Genomic DNA, 15,100 nt, shown 5'->3' on the forward strand with positions numbered 1-15,100 from the left:
ATGCACATTTATCGGATGGATCATCCCTGATTGTGGGGATGTATTCACATCGTGGATAACCACCACGTCAATCGTGGTGGTTAATCCAACATTCTCCCACTTGATTCGACGATAAATTCTTTAACCAGAAAACCTTATGGGAATAACTTGATGAATAGAATGGCCTTTTTATTCTATTCTAAAGGTCCTTAGTTGAATCTCTAATCCTTAGGAGATTGACAACAACCATAATGATAATCAAAAACTGAAAGTGATCACTTTATTTATATGCATATGTCAAAAAGAGTTTAACAATCCCATCATCATTACATGTTCGGAATATAATCTTGGTGCTAGCCCTTTAGTAAGAGGATCATCGATCATCTCTTTGGTACCAATATTGACAATATGCACTAAATGATTCTCCGTCCTTTCTTTAACAACAAAATACTTCAATTCCATATGCTTGCATGACGTAGTACTTTTGTTGTTGTTCGAAAAGGACACCGCAGCTCCATTATCACAGTAGACCTTCAGTGACTTCCCAATGGAATCGACCACCTTTAACTGTGATATGAAGTTCTTTAACCATATAGCCTGCGAAGTAGTCTCGTACAATGTAATGAATTCTGGCTCCATGGTGTGGGCAGCAGTGGTCGTCTGCTTTCCACTCCTCCAAGAGATCGCTCCCCCAGCAAGTAAGAAGACGTACCCAGTAGTAGACTTTCTACTATCAAGGCATCCTCCTAAATCCGCATCTGAGTAGCCAATGACCTCGAGGTGATCAACTTTATGATACGTTAACATATAGTCTTTTGTCCCTTGCAAGTACCGCAAGACTTTCTTGGCAACCTTCCAATGGGGTAAACCTAGGTTAGACTGAAATCTGCCAAGTACCCCTACTGCAAAAGAAATATCTGGTCGAGAACATGTCTGCGTGTACTGCAAGCTGCCAACAACTGATGCATATGGATAAGCACTCATTTGTGCTTTGTCAATATCGTTCTGTGGACAATCCTTTAGGCCCAGCTTGTCACCTTTTGATATGGGTGTAGAAGTAGGAGAACAATTCTCCATCCCATATCGCTTTAACACCTTTTCTATATAGGATCTTAGGGAGAGGCCTAGAACACCTTTTGCTCTATCTCGACGAATCTCAATGCCAAGAACGTAAGTAGCCTCACCCATATCTTTCATATCAAAATGTGATGCAAGAAACTGTTTTATCTCTGAAAGCAACTTTATATCGTTGCTTGCAAGTAAGATGTCATCCACATACAACATCAATATAATGAACTTACTCCCACTTTCCTTAAGGTATATACATTGATCAATAATGTTTTCTGTAAACCCGAAAGTCACAATGACTTGGAAAAATTTAATATATCACTGTCGGGAGGCCTCTTTAAGTCCATATATTGATTTGTTAAGCTTACAAACCAAACGATCATTTTCAGAGAAACCAAGAGGTTGTTCCATGTATACATCTTCATTCAGATCCCCGTTGAGGAACGTTGTTTTCACATCCATCTGATGTAGCTCTAAGTCATAATGAGCTACGAGGGCCAGAATAATCCTCATTGACTCTTTAGTTGAGATAGGAGAAAATGTCTCATTATAGTCAATGCCCTCCATCTGGGTGAATCCTTTAGCAACCAATCTTGCTTTATGTCTCTCTATGTTACCTTTGGAGTCGTTCTTGGTCTTAAAGACCCATTTACACCCTACGGGCTTTACTCCTTTAGGTAACGTGACAAGATCCCACACTTGATTTTTAGCCATAGAGTCTAACTCTTCTTTCATGGCTTCAATCCAGTGCGAAAATTGTTTGCTTTCAACAGCTTTCATAAAATTCAACGGGTCATCATCCATATCTATGAAATCACCAGGCTCCTGAAGGTACACCTCATAATCAGGATGTATGGCAGATCTCCTAATCCTTATGAATCTCCAAACAGGTCGTTCCTCAGGCTCAGATGGAACCTGATCATCCTGTTTGTGCTCTTCCGCATTGTCCACAATAGGTTCACTTTGGATTTGTGCATTAACAATCGAATGATCAACCACACCATCATTAGGAATAACAATGTGGTATCTTTCGATGTTTTCCTTAACAGGTGATGATACTGGATCCTGTATTTCCTCAAAACCAATGCTTTGAAGTGCACTTAATCCTACTGAACCATCTTCTAGGAATTTAGCCTTATCCATTTCAACAATCTGTGGTGAGTGAGATGGGCAATAAAACCTGTACCCTTTTGATCTTTCTGGATAACCAATGAAATATCCACTGGTTGTTCTTAGATCAAAGGCTTTAATGTGGGGGTTATACAGTTTAGCCTCTGCAGGACATCCCCATATGTGCATATAAGACAATGATGGTTTCCTACCTGTCCACAACTCGTAAGGAGTTTTAGGCACAAATTTCGTAGGAACCTTATTCAAAATATGCACAGCAGTCCTTAAGGCTTCACCCCACAACTTTATGGGAAGTGTTGAATAATTCAACATAGCTCTGACCATTTCTTTAAGCGTACGATTTCTCCTTTCAACTACACCATTCTGATAGGCACTATCAGGCATGGTATATTGAGGCACAATGCCTTCCTCTTTAAGAAATCGCGCTAATGGTCTTCTTTTTGCCCCATCTCAGTAAACCTACCATAATATTCGTCACCTCTATCAGACCTGACTATTTTAATAACCTTATTGGTTTGTTTCTCTACTTCTTTCTTAAATTCCTTAAACATTTAAAAAATATCAGATTTTTCAAAAATCAAGTAGAGATACATATACCGAGAATAGTCATCAATAAAAGTGACGAAATATTTTTTGCCTGTGTAACAGAGAGAAAACGGTCCACATACATCCGTATGGACTATTTCTAATATCTCACTAGTGCGTTTGGCACCCTCTTTATATGTGTTTGTATGTTTGGCCTTTATGCAATCAACACATGGATCATTGTCAGTAAAATCTAGAGATTGCAAGATCCCTTCATTTACCAGTCTCTTTATTCTCTTTTCAGACATATGACCCAACCTTCGATGCCAAAGCATGTAAGATTTATCATTCGTCATGCTACGTTTATTTCCAACTAATGCGTATTCATAAGTCAAAGACTTCTGAGTTTGGATCTTCACATTTAATCTATATAAACCATCATAAACTGATGTAGAACTAATTTCAATTGAATTTCTGAATATGAACAATTTGGAATTTTCAAACTTAAAACAATATCCAAATTTATCCAACTTTGAAATTGAAATTAAGTTTCTACTATACGATGGAATATAAAAGACATCATGAAGATCTAAAACTACGCCCGTATCCAGAGTAATCCTGCAGGTTCCAACACCCTTCACATGTGAACACATCTTGTTTCCCGAATAGATGCTTTTCTCATGCATTATTGGTTCCCTTCTGCTCAGGAACAGCTGTAGACAGTTGGAAATATTAACAGTAGCACCAGAATCAATCCACCAGCTATTTTCAGGAATTTGTAATAAATTACATTCATGAGAAACAAATGACAAATTACTTCTCTTTTCCAACCACTTTTTGTACTTTATGCAATCTACCTTTATGTGTCCCTTCTTCTTGCAAAAGAAGCACTTTATGGGAGCAGAGTTAGATTTCTTGTCTTGGGATGACTTATCCTCAGTTGGCTTCTCCTAGCATTTCTCTTAAATGTATTCTTCCTTGGTCCTACCTTGGACGTATGAGAAGCCATATGTGCACTCTGCACCTTCTCACCTTTCAACCTATTTTCTTCTTCAACACACTTGGACATAAGTTCATTAAATGTCCATTCATCATTATGTGTGTTGTATGAGATTTTGAAAGGTCCGTATTCCAAGGGTAAGGATGTTACGACTAAATGCACTAGGAAAGAATCAGAGATGGTGAGCTTCATGTCATTCAGCTGAGACCCTATGTTTCTCATCTCCAAAATGTGCTGGCGAATGTTTCCCCCTCCAGTATATTTTATAGATATCAGTTTCGACATCAGGGTACTAACTCTGGCCTTGTTTGAACTCACAAATTATGCCTCAATGGCATTCATGAATTCCCTCACTGTTCTGCATTGTGGGATAGCACTTCGAATGTTCTTAGCTACTTTAGATTGCAAAAGCAACAAGCTAAGTCTATTCGAGCGCTCACACTTCTCAAAAGCAATCTTTTAATCAGCAGTACTCTAATCAGTGAGGGCATCAGGTTCATCTATCCTTAGGGTCAGATCTAGATCTATATACCCTAATACAAATAAAACAGTTTCTTTTCAATCACTAAAATTGGATCCATCTAGAAAAGGTATAGAGCTAGAGCCATCTAAAATCACAGAACTAGAAACTGCATGACAAAAGACACGTATCAGGAAGCATTCATACAAGACTAAAAAAACTTTAGTGGAAAAAAGCAAAATAATAAACGCCCTTGATATGCTTCTTTCCAGGCGAGTGAAGGGGGTTATCGGAGTCCTACTTTGGTAAGAGCTCTGACACGCGAAAACACTTCGCCTACCGACCATATTCGGTAAAACTAAGGTTCTTATGAAGATAGACCATCAACACAAGGTATCTTTGGATACACATGTGTGATATATCTCGACACATTTACCTTATTCTACCCTACTTAAATTCCAAACACGATAAAACTACCTTTGGGTCGTCTATCGTTTCATGAATATAAGTACAACAGTAATATTGACTAAAACCATATGATAGTACAATATTTTGACAACATACGTGTATTCAGTCACTTTGGTGACATGAATAAACTAAGTTATCTGACTATCCTTAATGCCAATATTATATATAAAATAATGTCTTAAAATAGTCCGTAAACCAAATGGACTAGACATATGACTCTCGAAATGGTTCTAAAACTGAATGAACCTGTCATATGTTTCACGAACCGGTCTTAAAGCACTCTGAACCGGTTTGAAATAGCCCTGAACCGGTCATCCAAGGGTCCGAACCGGTTCTGAACCTTATGAACCAGGTCAAGTACGAACAAAAGTTCATAAAAACCCTATAACAGTATACCAAAATCCCTGTATTTTCTTATATTTAAGAAAACAGGGTCTTAGCATCTCGGAACTGGTGAGAAACTAGAAGGAACCGGTCAAAAACGGCTCCGAACCGGTCCCAGAAAGGGGCTGAGTCAGTCCCTAATCCGGTTCAGGCCAAATAGTGCCTGGACCCTCCTGGATCCGGGTCAGACCCGATTGCAAACTGGATCCGGGTCAGACCCGGGGTTATTCGGATCTGGGTCGAACCCGGTACAGGCCGGATCTGGGTCAGACCCGGGGGTATCTGGATCTGGGCCAGACCCGATATGGACTGGATCCGGGTCAGACCCGATATGAACTGGATTCGGGTCTGACCCGAGGTTTACCTTGATCCGGGTCGGACCCGGTATAGACCAGATCCGGGTCTGACCCGGTAGCTACCGGATCCGGGTCGGACCCGGGGGTCTTTGATCCGGGTCGGACCTGGTTCATACCGGATCCGATAAAGGATCCCGATGTTTAAACACGAAATAGGGTTTTCAAAAAAAACCCTATTTCGCAGTTTCACTCACGGCATAGCAGAGGGTGATGGCCGCCGCCGCCTGCCGGCGACCAACGTCGTCGCCTGCCGGCGATCAACCCCAGCGCCTGCCGGCGATCAACCCCGGCGACCAATGCCGCCTGCTGATGGCGCCACTTCTCCGGCGAAAGCAGCCATCCGCCGGCCAAAACCGATGCCGCAGAAGCCTTTAGAAATTCGGTGACTCAATAGTCGCCGACGACGGCTCCTGCAGCATTCTAATGGCGGATGGAGAAGTAGACGCCGACAGGGTCCTCGCCGATAGGAAACCCCCAAAAACATAGGTAAGCTCATTTTTTTTGTATACGCATGTTTGTCGCCCAATGGCGACAATCGCCGGATTCTGGCGACCAGCAACTGCGTCACCCCACGGTGACCTGCTTTACTGGACTACCTAAAGCACACCCCGCAGCGGAAGCGAGGTGTGGGCCCATAACCCAATGTTGGGACGACCGGAGTTTCCACCGCCGGTCCGGCGCGCCGGCGACGGTTCTGCCATCACCACACAAAACAGCCCCTACAGGAAATAGAAAAAAAACACACAGCGTACCTGATGCTGCCATTTGATGGAGTTGTGCTGGTTACCGAAAAAAGGGAGGTCGCCGGAAAATTTCTCTGCTCAGTCGGACTGCTGCCCTCCACGAGCCCAGGCTTCCGTATGCAGTCGGTGAGTAGACCCGTATTTCCCTTCTGTATATGCTTGACTTGGGTCGCTCATGATACCCAGTCTTTATAAAGCATACGATGGGAACGGTTTGCGTAATCATTCCCCCTTATCGTATGCACATTTATCGGATGGATCATCCCTGATGTGGGGATGTATCTAGGGGTGGCAATCAGGTCGGGTTGGCGGGTCAGCATACCTCAACCCGAACCCGACCCGTTTATTAAACGGGTCGGCTGTGGCAAACACGAACCCGGCCCGTTTAATAAATGGGTAACCCGACACGACCCGCCAACCCATTTAATAAATGGGTTGGGTCGGGTAAATGGGTTTTCAGGTTGGCGGGTTGACAGATTGGGTTGGCAGGTCAGGTTGGCGGGTCGGGTTGGCGGGTCAGGCAGACGGGTTGGCGGGTTGACCCACCCGCCTAACCCATTTATTAAACGGGTCAGCCGGGTTGGCGGGTTGGCATACCCCCAACCCGAACCCGACCTGTTTAATAAACGGGTTACGCAGGTCGACCCGTTTATTAAACAGGTTGGCTTAAGCCCAACCCGAACCCGTCTAAGAGGCGGGTTGGCGGGTCGTGTCAGAAATTGCCACCCCTAGATGTATCCACATCGTGGATAACCACCACGTCAATCGTGGTGGTTAATCCAACACCTCCATCTTGGGGATAGGGCTTGTCGGGTGTAGGGCTCATGACCTGATGGAGGGCAATCAGGTGCCTAAGGCACAAAAAATGTGCCATGTGATGGCACCGGATCCGGACTCTCCAAACTTCGCTTTAGCTAAGAGGTTGAAGCTGGGTATGTTTGTAATGGAGAATGAGGTGTTTTTTATAATCCAAAATTATACATTTGTTCAAACTTCAGCGGTGAGATAACCGACACCCAAGCCCTTACCAAACCCAGTTAGGGATGGCAGTGGGGCGGGGGACAAGGTCTCCACCCCCGCTCCGCCTCAAGATTTTATCCTCCACCCCTGCCCCGCCTCCCTGGTGGGGATGGATTTTATCCTCCACCCCCGCCTTCATCCACGTTGCATGTCCTCCATCCCCGGTTCAAACGGGGATGAGGCAGGGTGGGGCGGGGATATTGCAGGGAAAAGTGGTCGGGGCGGGGATGAGGCGGGGATCGTGGCGGGGACAGGGCGGGGCGGGGAAATGTGCACGTCCATCCCCGCCTCCACCCCCGGACGGGGATGGATTTTAATCTTCGTCCCCGCCTCCATCCCCGTTTCATACCCTTCATCCCCGGTCCAAACGGGGCGGGGCCCCGCTTTCCCCCGGTCCACTGCCATCCCTAAACCCAGTGGACTTGAGGAGAAAGTGTTGATCCCTTTGTCTCATTTTTGCACTCTCATCAAGTGTGCAGGGTGGGACTCCCTAAGGACTTTGGTGTCGTGATCCTATTGCAAGGGGTTGGGCTCATTGAGTAACTTGGTTCTTGGTATAGGCACCGTGCTAAATGAAACATGATATTGGATTTTGATGTTTTCTTAATTTGGAACCCATAGATGTGTCAGCATAATTGATTTAGTAGAGATCAATACTTGGATCATGCATTTTGGATGAAAAAATGGTATTTGGAGCCTCAAAAATTATAAAATTTATAAGCTATTGATTTTTGAAACATTATAAAAACTTATTTATCCATTATAATCAAATGCTCCAAGAAGTGATTCCGATAGATCACATTTGTACGTTCAGAATTTCAAAAAAAAAATATTGAAAATCCAATAACATGTTTCATTTAGCATAGTGCCCATTTTTTAGGTTTTCATCTCTCTCTCTCTCGATATATATATATATATATATATATATATATATATATATATTAGGTGATAGCTACCTATAGTCGGCATATCAGGTGTTTTAAGGCTTTTTCATGTTTTTCTTAAATTTGATCATTTTATAGCAATCCACTCTTGAATAGCCCGAATCCAGCATGCACGTAGGTTTTTATAGGCTTTAAAAATCAATAGCCTAAGATTTTTATAAAATATTCAAAGCCTGAAAAATCATATTTTTATTGAGAAAACATGTTTCAAATGTCGTTTCTTAGCAAATTTATCATGCCCAACACATTTGCGAGGTCAAATTTTGCAAAAAATAACCTAAAACACTCGATCACTTGTGGTAGGCTATAGAGTAATGTTTTCGTTAGGCCTCCTTTTTCATTAGGCGTCACTAGGCCCTTTTAAAAATCAATGTTTTAAGTATTTTTTTCTCACATCTAACACCGTAAATGTGGTCTGCAATGAGAAATGACTTTTGGATCGTCAAAATCTGACATGTATACAGTTTTTTCGGTGATTCAAAATCAATGGCTATGGCGGTATATATCTATTTTTCTCGATTCAAAAAAACATATTTTATCATAAAAAATAACATGATCCAAGAGTCGATTCGAACTAAATAGAGCATGCAAAACACATCTAACGATTCAAATCTATGATAAAATACTTAAAACCTGAGGCAGAACAATAAATGAGGCCTAATAGGTTAGGTCTCTCTCTTTATATATATACATATATATATATTTATTTATTGAAAGGCAAGTTGGGGTTAGGCAGCAGATGTCTTTTAAGCTCCATGTCATTTGAATAATTCGAACCTTGGCCTTCAGGCAAAAGAGACTACTACCTTGATCGGTTATATATATATATATAAAAGAGAAAGTAATGTGTACGTGCTAAATGAGTTGTTCAGTTTTTTTGTTTTATATTTAAATTATGCTCTTGAAGTGTTTGATTTTCACACATTGGTGGGTTCTAATATATTTTAAAAAATTAACTCTCTAAAATCTTTATAAATGTTTTATGGTTTAAATATCATTTTTTTTTTCTCAAAAACGCATGATCCAGAGGTGGGATTCCTTGTAAACAGATGAAGAGCCGAAAAACCATTTAGCACGTATCCATTACTTTATATATATATATATATATTACTTTTGTAATATATTGATATTTTTACCGCGAAACCCTCTTCTAGAAGATCCCTTACCGAGATTCGTGACTGTAAAATCTCTCCCAACAGCAGCCAGATCCCGGACCAAACCTCCGCGGCGCCTCCTACCTACCTCCAGTTAAATTAAACGTGCTCAACCACAAGTTCCTCCACGCGTCAAAATCCCACCGTACGCTCTACGGCTCCCCAGAAAAGAAAAAAAAAACTACGACCCAAAATTACGTTACGGTCGTAAAGCCCAAGTCAAGGTTCTTCACGTGTAAAACGAAAACTCCACGTGACGAAATTCAAAGCGAGGTTTTCCCCCACGTGTTTGGCGCGTCTCCTTCTCGTTCTTTTTCTTTTCCTCTTTTCTTCTCTCTCCTTCTTCTCCTGTACAAAAAGAGAGACAGGAGAGGCGCAAACCCTTCATCTCATTCTTTGTTCTTCCTTTTTGTAGTCTGTTTATTTATCTTCTCCGTTGTTGTTAACACAAAAATAAGATGACAAAAGAAATCGTCGAGGTCGATTTCTTCTGCCCTCAGGCGGCGATGAAAAACCTTTCAAATTTCCATCCATCTCTTCATAGTGAGTTTCATTTCTTCCATCTTGTTATACTGTGTGTTCTTGTACTTCTTTTTTTTCCTTTTTCTTTATCTCGATTTAAAACACTCATGGAAGATCTTGAATTTGTTTTTCGCGCTGTAATTTTCAGGGTTCCAGAGGACGGCGTCGAGGATCGACCCCGAGGCACTGAAGAGCGTGCTCTGGGATGGGCCTAAAGACAGAACGGTCGAACGTAGGTCGCCGGAGGAGCCTTTCAGGCCGGCAGCATGCGGCCGGAGTTTCAATTCCCTGTTGCCCGTGTCGAGTTGGGCGTCCGGGTACGTCGAGATCTGGAAATTTTGATGTTTTTCGAGATGAAGATTTCTGTGTGATTTTTTTTTCTTGATTTCTCGGGTTTGGTTCTTATTGTGTCTTTTTGGGAACTCGTTTAGTGGGTTTTCGTCCGAGATCCCTGTGGGCACCGCTCCGCTGACGATTTTTTACAACGGGACGGTTAGCGTCTTCAACGTTCCTTCTGATAAGGTTTTTTGTTCGAAACCCCCTTCTCCTTTCTTGTTTCTTCGTTTCTTTTTAGTTCTGGAAAACTAGTTCCGTTTTTGCCTAACAAAATCTGGGTTTCCACAGGCCGAGTTAATCATCAAACTGGCAACGAACGGGAAAAATCCTCCGGGAGAAGCTCCGGCGGTCTCCACGCCTCCTGTATCCACGGCAACTGCCCATGCGAACAGGGGCCAGATGCTCAACAAACTAAACCAAGGTGGGTCTCTCTCTCTCTCTCTCTCTCTCTCTCTCTCTCTCTCTCTCTCTCTCTCTCTCTCTCTCTCTCTCTCTCTCTCTCAATTACTTGTTTCTTGCTTACGTTGGTGGTTGTGGTGGAGTTCAAAGCCAGAACTGAGATTTTGGTTCCACCTTTGAAATGAAGTGCTGTTTGGATTTGTAGAATTTCGTGGAATTGGAATCCATTTTTGTCATAGTAGTCCTATATTTTTTTTAGAAAGATATTGATGAAAATTGGGCGTCTTAGTCCAACCCAATTCAATGAAACCAATTACCAAGGGATTTGAATTTGGTTGTGTCAAAGAGAAAACAAGATCTCTTGATCACCTTTTGGAAACGCCAACGCCCCTTTTCTTAATTTTCTTATGGCATGTGGAATCAAGAATTCCCTGTCGTTCATTGCATGAATCAGAGAATCCATCTTTCACACCAAAAAATTGAGGCAACGGCATTCTTTGCCCTATTTTTAGATGTTGGTAACATCAAAATTCTTAATTCCATGGAATCGGATTTAAGGGAAAACATGCCTCCAAAAGAATTCCACCAGATTTGATTCCAGGAAATCTGCTTTCAGAACATACTTTTATATAACCATATGTTTGGCTGAGACACTGATGTGGGGATTTAATGCATTTACAGACCTTCCAATTGCAAGAAGAAAGTCACTGCAGAGATTTCTAGAGAAGAGGAAGGACAGGTAATTTTGCGTCTGGTCCATCCTGCTGTGACGTTTTGTTAGTTTTCTTCACACTCATGCTCTCAGAGATTGATGGTCATTGCCCATTTGGACATTCCATATTATAGCTTAGATTTATGAGTAGTAACATTCCTCTTTATGAGATTAGGCTAATACAAGTTGGGAGTTGCTGGCCTCTTAGGATAATTATCTTATCATGTCCCTTTTGACACCAATCTAGCCCCGTGGGGATGGTTAGAAGGCCTTGGTCTTCTTATTTTGTAGTCATTAGACCCATTGGAATTCAACTCTGTACTGTGCAGGAAGGGATTGCTTCACTGGTCTATATACTCTGTGTTTTTACTATGGCTTTGCTGTTATTCATACAAAAATTCACGGAATAAAAGCCCAATTTAAAATCCCCATTCTCTTTCTGTGACAGTGGTAGTGTTGTGATGACTGGTCAAGTAGTAACAACCGAGTGTTATATTTAATGATGCGGAGATTGAAGGGATATTCCATTACAATATGGTCAGGTAACCCATGACATGATCGCCTAATCCTTGTAACTAGGACGGTTTTGATTTGGATCTTGCTAACTCTCTGGTACGGATGTGCGCACAACATATCAATGAATGGATTCCTACCGACTGATTATGCTCAAGTAGGTTGAACCATGTGATATTTTCCTTCTTTTTTCTAACTTACATTTTGGTGCAATTTAAACCGTCATTTTTTCATTAGACTATATTTTAGTATTTATACATAAAGTAAAATTTGGAAGAAAAAAAAAGACCTAACTTATCAGCTATTTAAAAAGAAAGAACTGCCCAAAACATTTGTGCTATTACATTTAAGTGCCTTCTTTTACCTAAATGCGTTTCAAATACCTGCTCTTTTTTCTTCAACCATATTTTTCTTAAAAAAAATAATTCATTTTTCCCTAAAAAAAAATCATTTTATGTCATCTTATGCTCCTTTGTTAAACATTGCTTCAAGAGTGAAGGGAACTTGGAGATTTAGGTCAAGAAACACAGTGAGCGAGGTTGTATCTTAACCATGGGTGTCGGTTTGGAATCCCACAGAGGGTTAGCCTTCAACTTACCCATAAAAAAATGAGGGTGTTTGTCACTTATATATATATACATATACCATGGTGGTACATAATTTACATAGATCTAAGCTCCAAAAGCAAAATCTGACCATTGGATCATGTTTCAGCATGTTCTATTTTATTATTTTCTTGTGTTAAAGTTGACTAAAATATAACATTTTATACCATTTTTAAACTACCTTTATTTTCGTGAAGTTTGAGCTGTAGATTTTCATCGTCTCAAAAATAGAATTTTATCGCTGTCAAACATGATAAAATCTATGCTAGATTTACCATTTGGTGGTGTCTACATCTATAAAAACAAAATGTGTACCACCGTATGGTATCATGGTACAGAACCTATATATATATATATATATATATATATATATATATATATATATATATATAGAGAGAGAGAGAGAGAGAGAGAGAGAGAGAGAGAGATTTGTTATGCATGGCACGATTCTCGTGTATTAACTGATTGATAAAATAATAGATCACGATTCACGAGTTGTGAATGATACCCCGTGGCTCATGTGAGCTAATTAAAAAGAAGTGTTTTGCATGCTCATAAAATGTCTGCAACCAAATGTGTTTTGCATGCTCATGTTCACAAAGAGGTGAACCACTCCACTCTGGCCCGAGTAACTGAGCTTCCTTCTCTTTTCTCAGGCTGACTTCCACCTTGCCGTATGAGCACGCCGCAGACCACGAGGACAAGAAATTGGAGGCAGCTCAAGCTTAAATGTTGGAGTTTCTAACATTTATTAACTTTTCTTAACGTGTATTATACACCATGTAGTGGGGATAAGGCTTGATGATGATGATGATTATTGTCATCAAGTGGGTTCTCTTTTTTTTTGTTTGTCTAGTTGCTTCACTCTCATGTGAAGTGAGACTTTGGTCTAACTTTTGATCCAATGTTGATGGCCTGATCCTATATGATACTTTATTTCTCAACTTTGTATGTTTAAATACATCTATTTTCACCTCTCTCTCTCTCTCTCTCTCATTCAAAATAATCTGCTGCCTTTTCTCATTTTGGAACACACTTTGTTGTGCTATGCAATAATATTGTTATGGGAAATGCCCTCCATTCTTTTGCAAGAATGTAAAATGGAGGTACAATATGGCATGGTTATAGGATGTCTGTTATAGCCTTAGTCATTTATGATTACGATTTGAGATGGTTATTTGGGAGGTAGTAGGTGTCGGTGGGATTTTTTTTTTTTTAAGGGCTAGATGACGGTGGGAGTTGTATAACTGAAAAAAGTAAAAGCCTTATAATTGCTGGAATTGGCAATTACCATCTCTGTCAAACTCTGATTTTTAAATGCCTATGCAAGGGTTGGTGTTCGCTACTCTCGTTGGTAAGGAACCTCTTGGTAAAATAGTATAATATTTTTACATAAATGTTATTCCAACGTGTATGTAAGATTTTGCGGAGATTGAAAAAATCAACCGACTACAATGCAGTAAATTTTCAACCTTTCATAAAATCATATTTTTACATTGAAAAAATAGGATGAGAGATTGATTATTACTATTTTGACCATGTTAAACACATTCATGGGGTTAGATTTGGTCAAAACATGTCAAGTTCCAACTAGAGGGTTTCCTACTCACCCGAGGCTACCAACCAATGTTATCAGTGCGGTGCCGATTTGCTTTGTATGGGCAGAGAAATTTGATACGCTGCAGGCCTGAATAGGGCTATTTTTTAATAATTATAAAAGTACCAAAAATACTTTTTTAAATTTTATTTTAATGGTTTTAACACATGTCACGTTATGATTGACACATTATAGTTTTATTATTATTTTTCGGCCGACAATACAGCTGAGTCTGTGCACAGTGACAAAATATCGTGAGATTTTCATAAATTTCTTGCGAGAAATTGCCTGAAAGTTTAAAATGGCAATTTCTTGCAAGATTTTCAAAATATCGCGAGATGTATGAAAAAACATAAATACTGTGATTTAAATGCGATATTTATGTTTTAAACGTCTTTTTATCGTGAAAAAACATGTGTTTTTATTTTTAAATCATTTTTTAAATTTATCATGAAAAAACAGTGTGTGTTTTAATTTTTTTTATATAAATTATTTTTTATATTTTTAATTTATTTTTTTATTGCAGAGATTTTTGCTGAAAATTCGATATTTATGAAAAAAATTCAAATTCTTGCAAGTTTTTGAAAGACGATATTTTGCTGTTTTTAACGTTTGTCACTATGAATCTGTGGCCCAACGATTCAGGGCCGATACTGACAACATTGCCAAAGGAGTAAAAAATTCTACTACCCCTCAAAACTCTTCAAATGCTTCATTAACTTTTCACTTCTAAACAGCCATTCTTGTGAAATGAGTTTGGCCTAGTTCACAGTTCAAAACTTGTGGTCCTAGAGCAACTACCAGCTCCCACATATTTAGTGACATAAAGAGAAGTATTGATTAGACCATTGATCTTCTGTCACGGGCAATGCATTGCTATTTAATAACCATGGCAACACCAATGTTAAGAAAGATCCGAACCCACTCAGGCCTCATCGTGATTTGGATAACTATACTTGGATCTAAGCTAATCTGGCAGGGGTCCTAGTATTGGTTGGACCAATGTTGTCAGTATCGGTTTTGAACCTGAAAAGTCAGATAACAGGAGAGTTTGGACTCGAACCAAATTGAGCTGAGTTGGCCTTTTTTACTTTTTTAATATAAAAATCATTAAAATTAAAAAACAATATTAAAATATTTAAAAATATTATCAAATCGATTTTGAGACAATATGATATGAATTG

General features: G+C 40.1%; 1 protein-coding gene across 2 annotated transcripts; it reads left to right on the top strand.

Annotated features, from left to right (window-relative positions):
• The first annotated feature begins 9,586 nt into the window (after nt 1-9,586).
• On the top strand, nt 9,587-13,263 carry LOC149811374 (protein TIFY 9-like). Of its 2 annotated transcripts, XM_089993104.1 has the most exons (7): nt 9,598-9,775; nt 9,903-10,071; nt 10,186-10,276; nt 10,379-10,511; nt 11,171-11,228; nt 11,650-11,743; nt 12,976-13,263. In XM_089993104.1, exons 1-6 carry the CDS (start codon nt 9,691-9,693, stop codon nt 11,699-11,701), a joined length of 588 nt encoding a protein of 195 aa, XP_089849230.1. In that variant the 5' UTR covers nt 9,598-9,690; the 3' UTR covers nt 11,702-11,743; nt 12,976-13,263. The 2 variants fall into 2 exon arrangements, with proteins under 2 accessions (XP_089849229.1, XP_089849230.1); XM_089993103.1 differs by lacking the exon at nt 11,650-11,743 and having other exon boundaries at nt 9,587-9,775.
• The last annotated feature ends 1,837 nt before the right edge of the window (nt 13,264-15,100 follow it).

Source organism: Nuphar pumila, chromosome 17, assembly GCF_984573655.1.
Source record: "Nuphar pumila chromosome 17, dmNupPumi1.hap1.1, whole genome shotgun sequence".
Classification (NCBI taxonomy): Eukaryota; Viridiplantae; Streptophyta; class Magnoliopsida; order Nymphaeales; family Nymphaeaceae; genus Nuphar; species Nuphar pumila.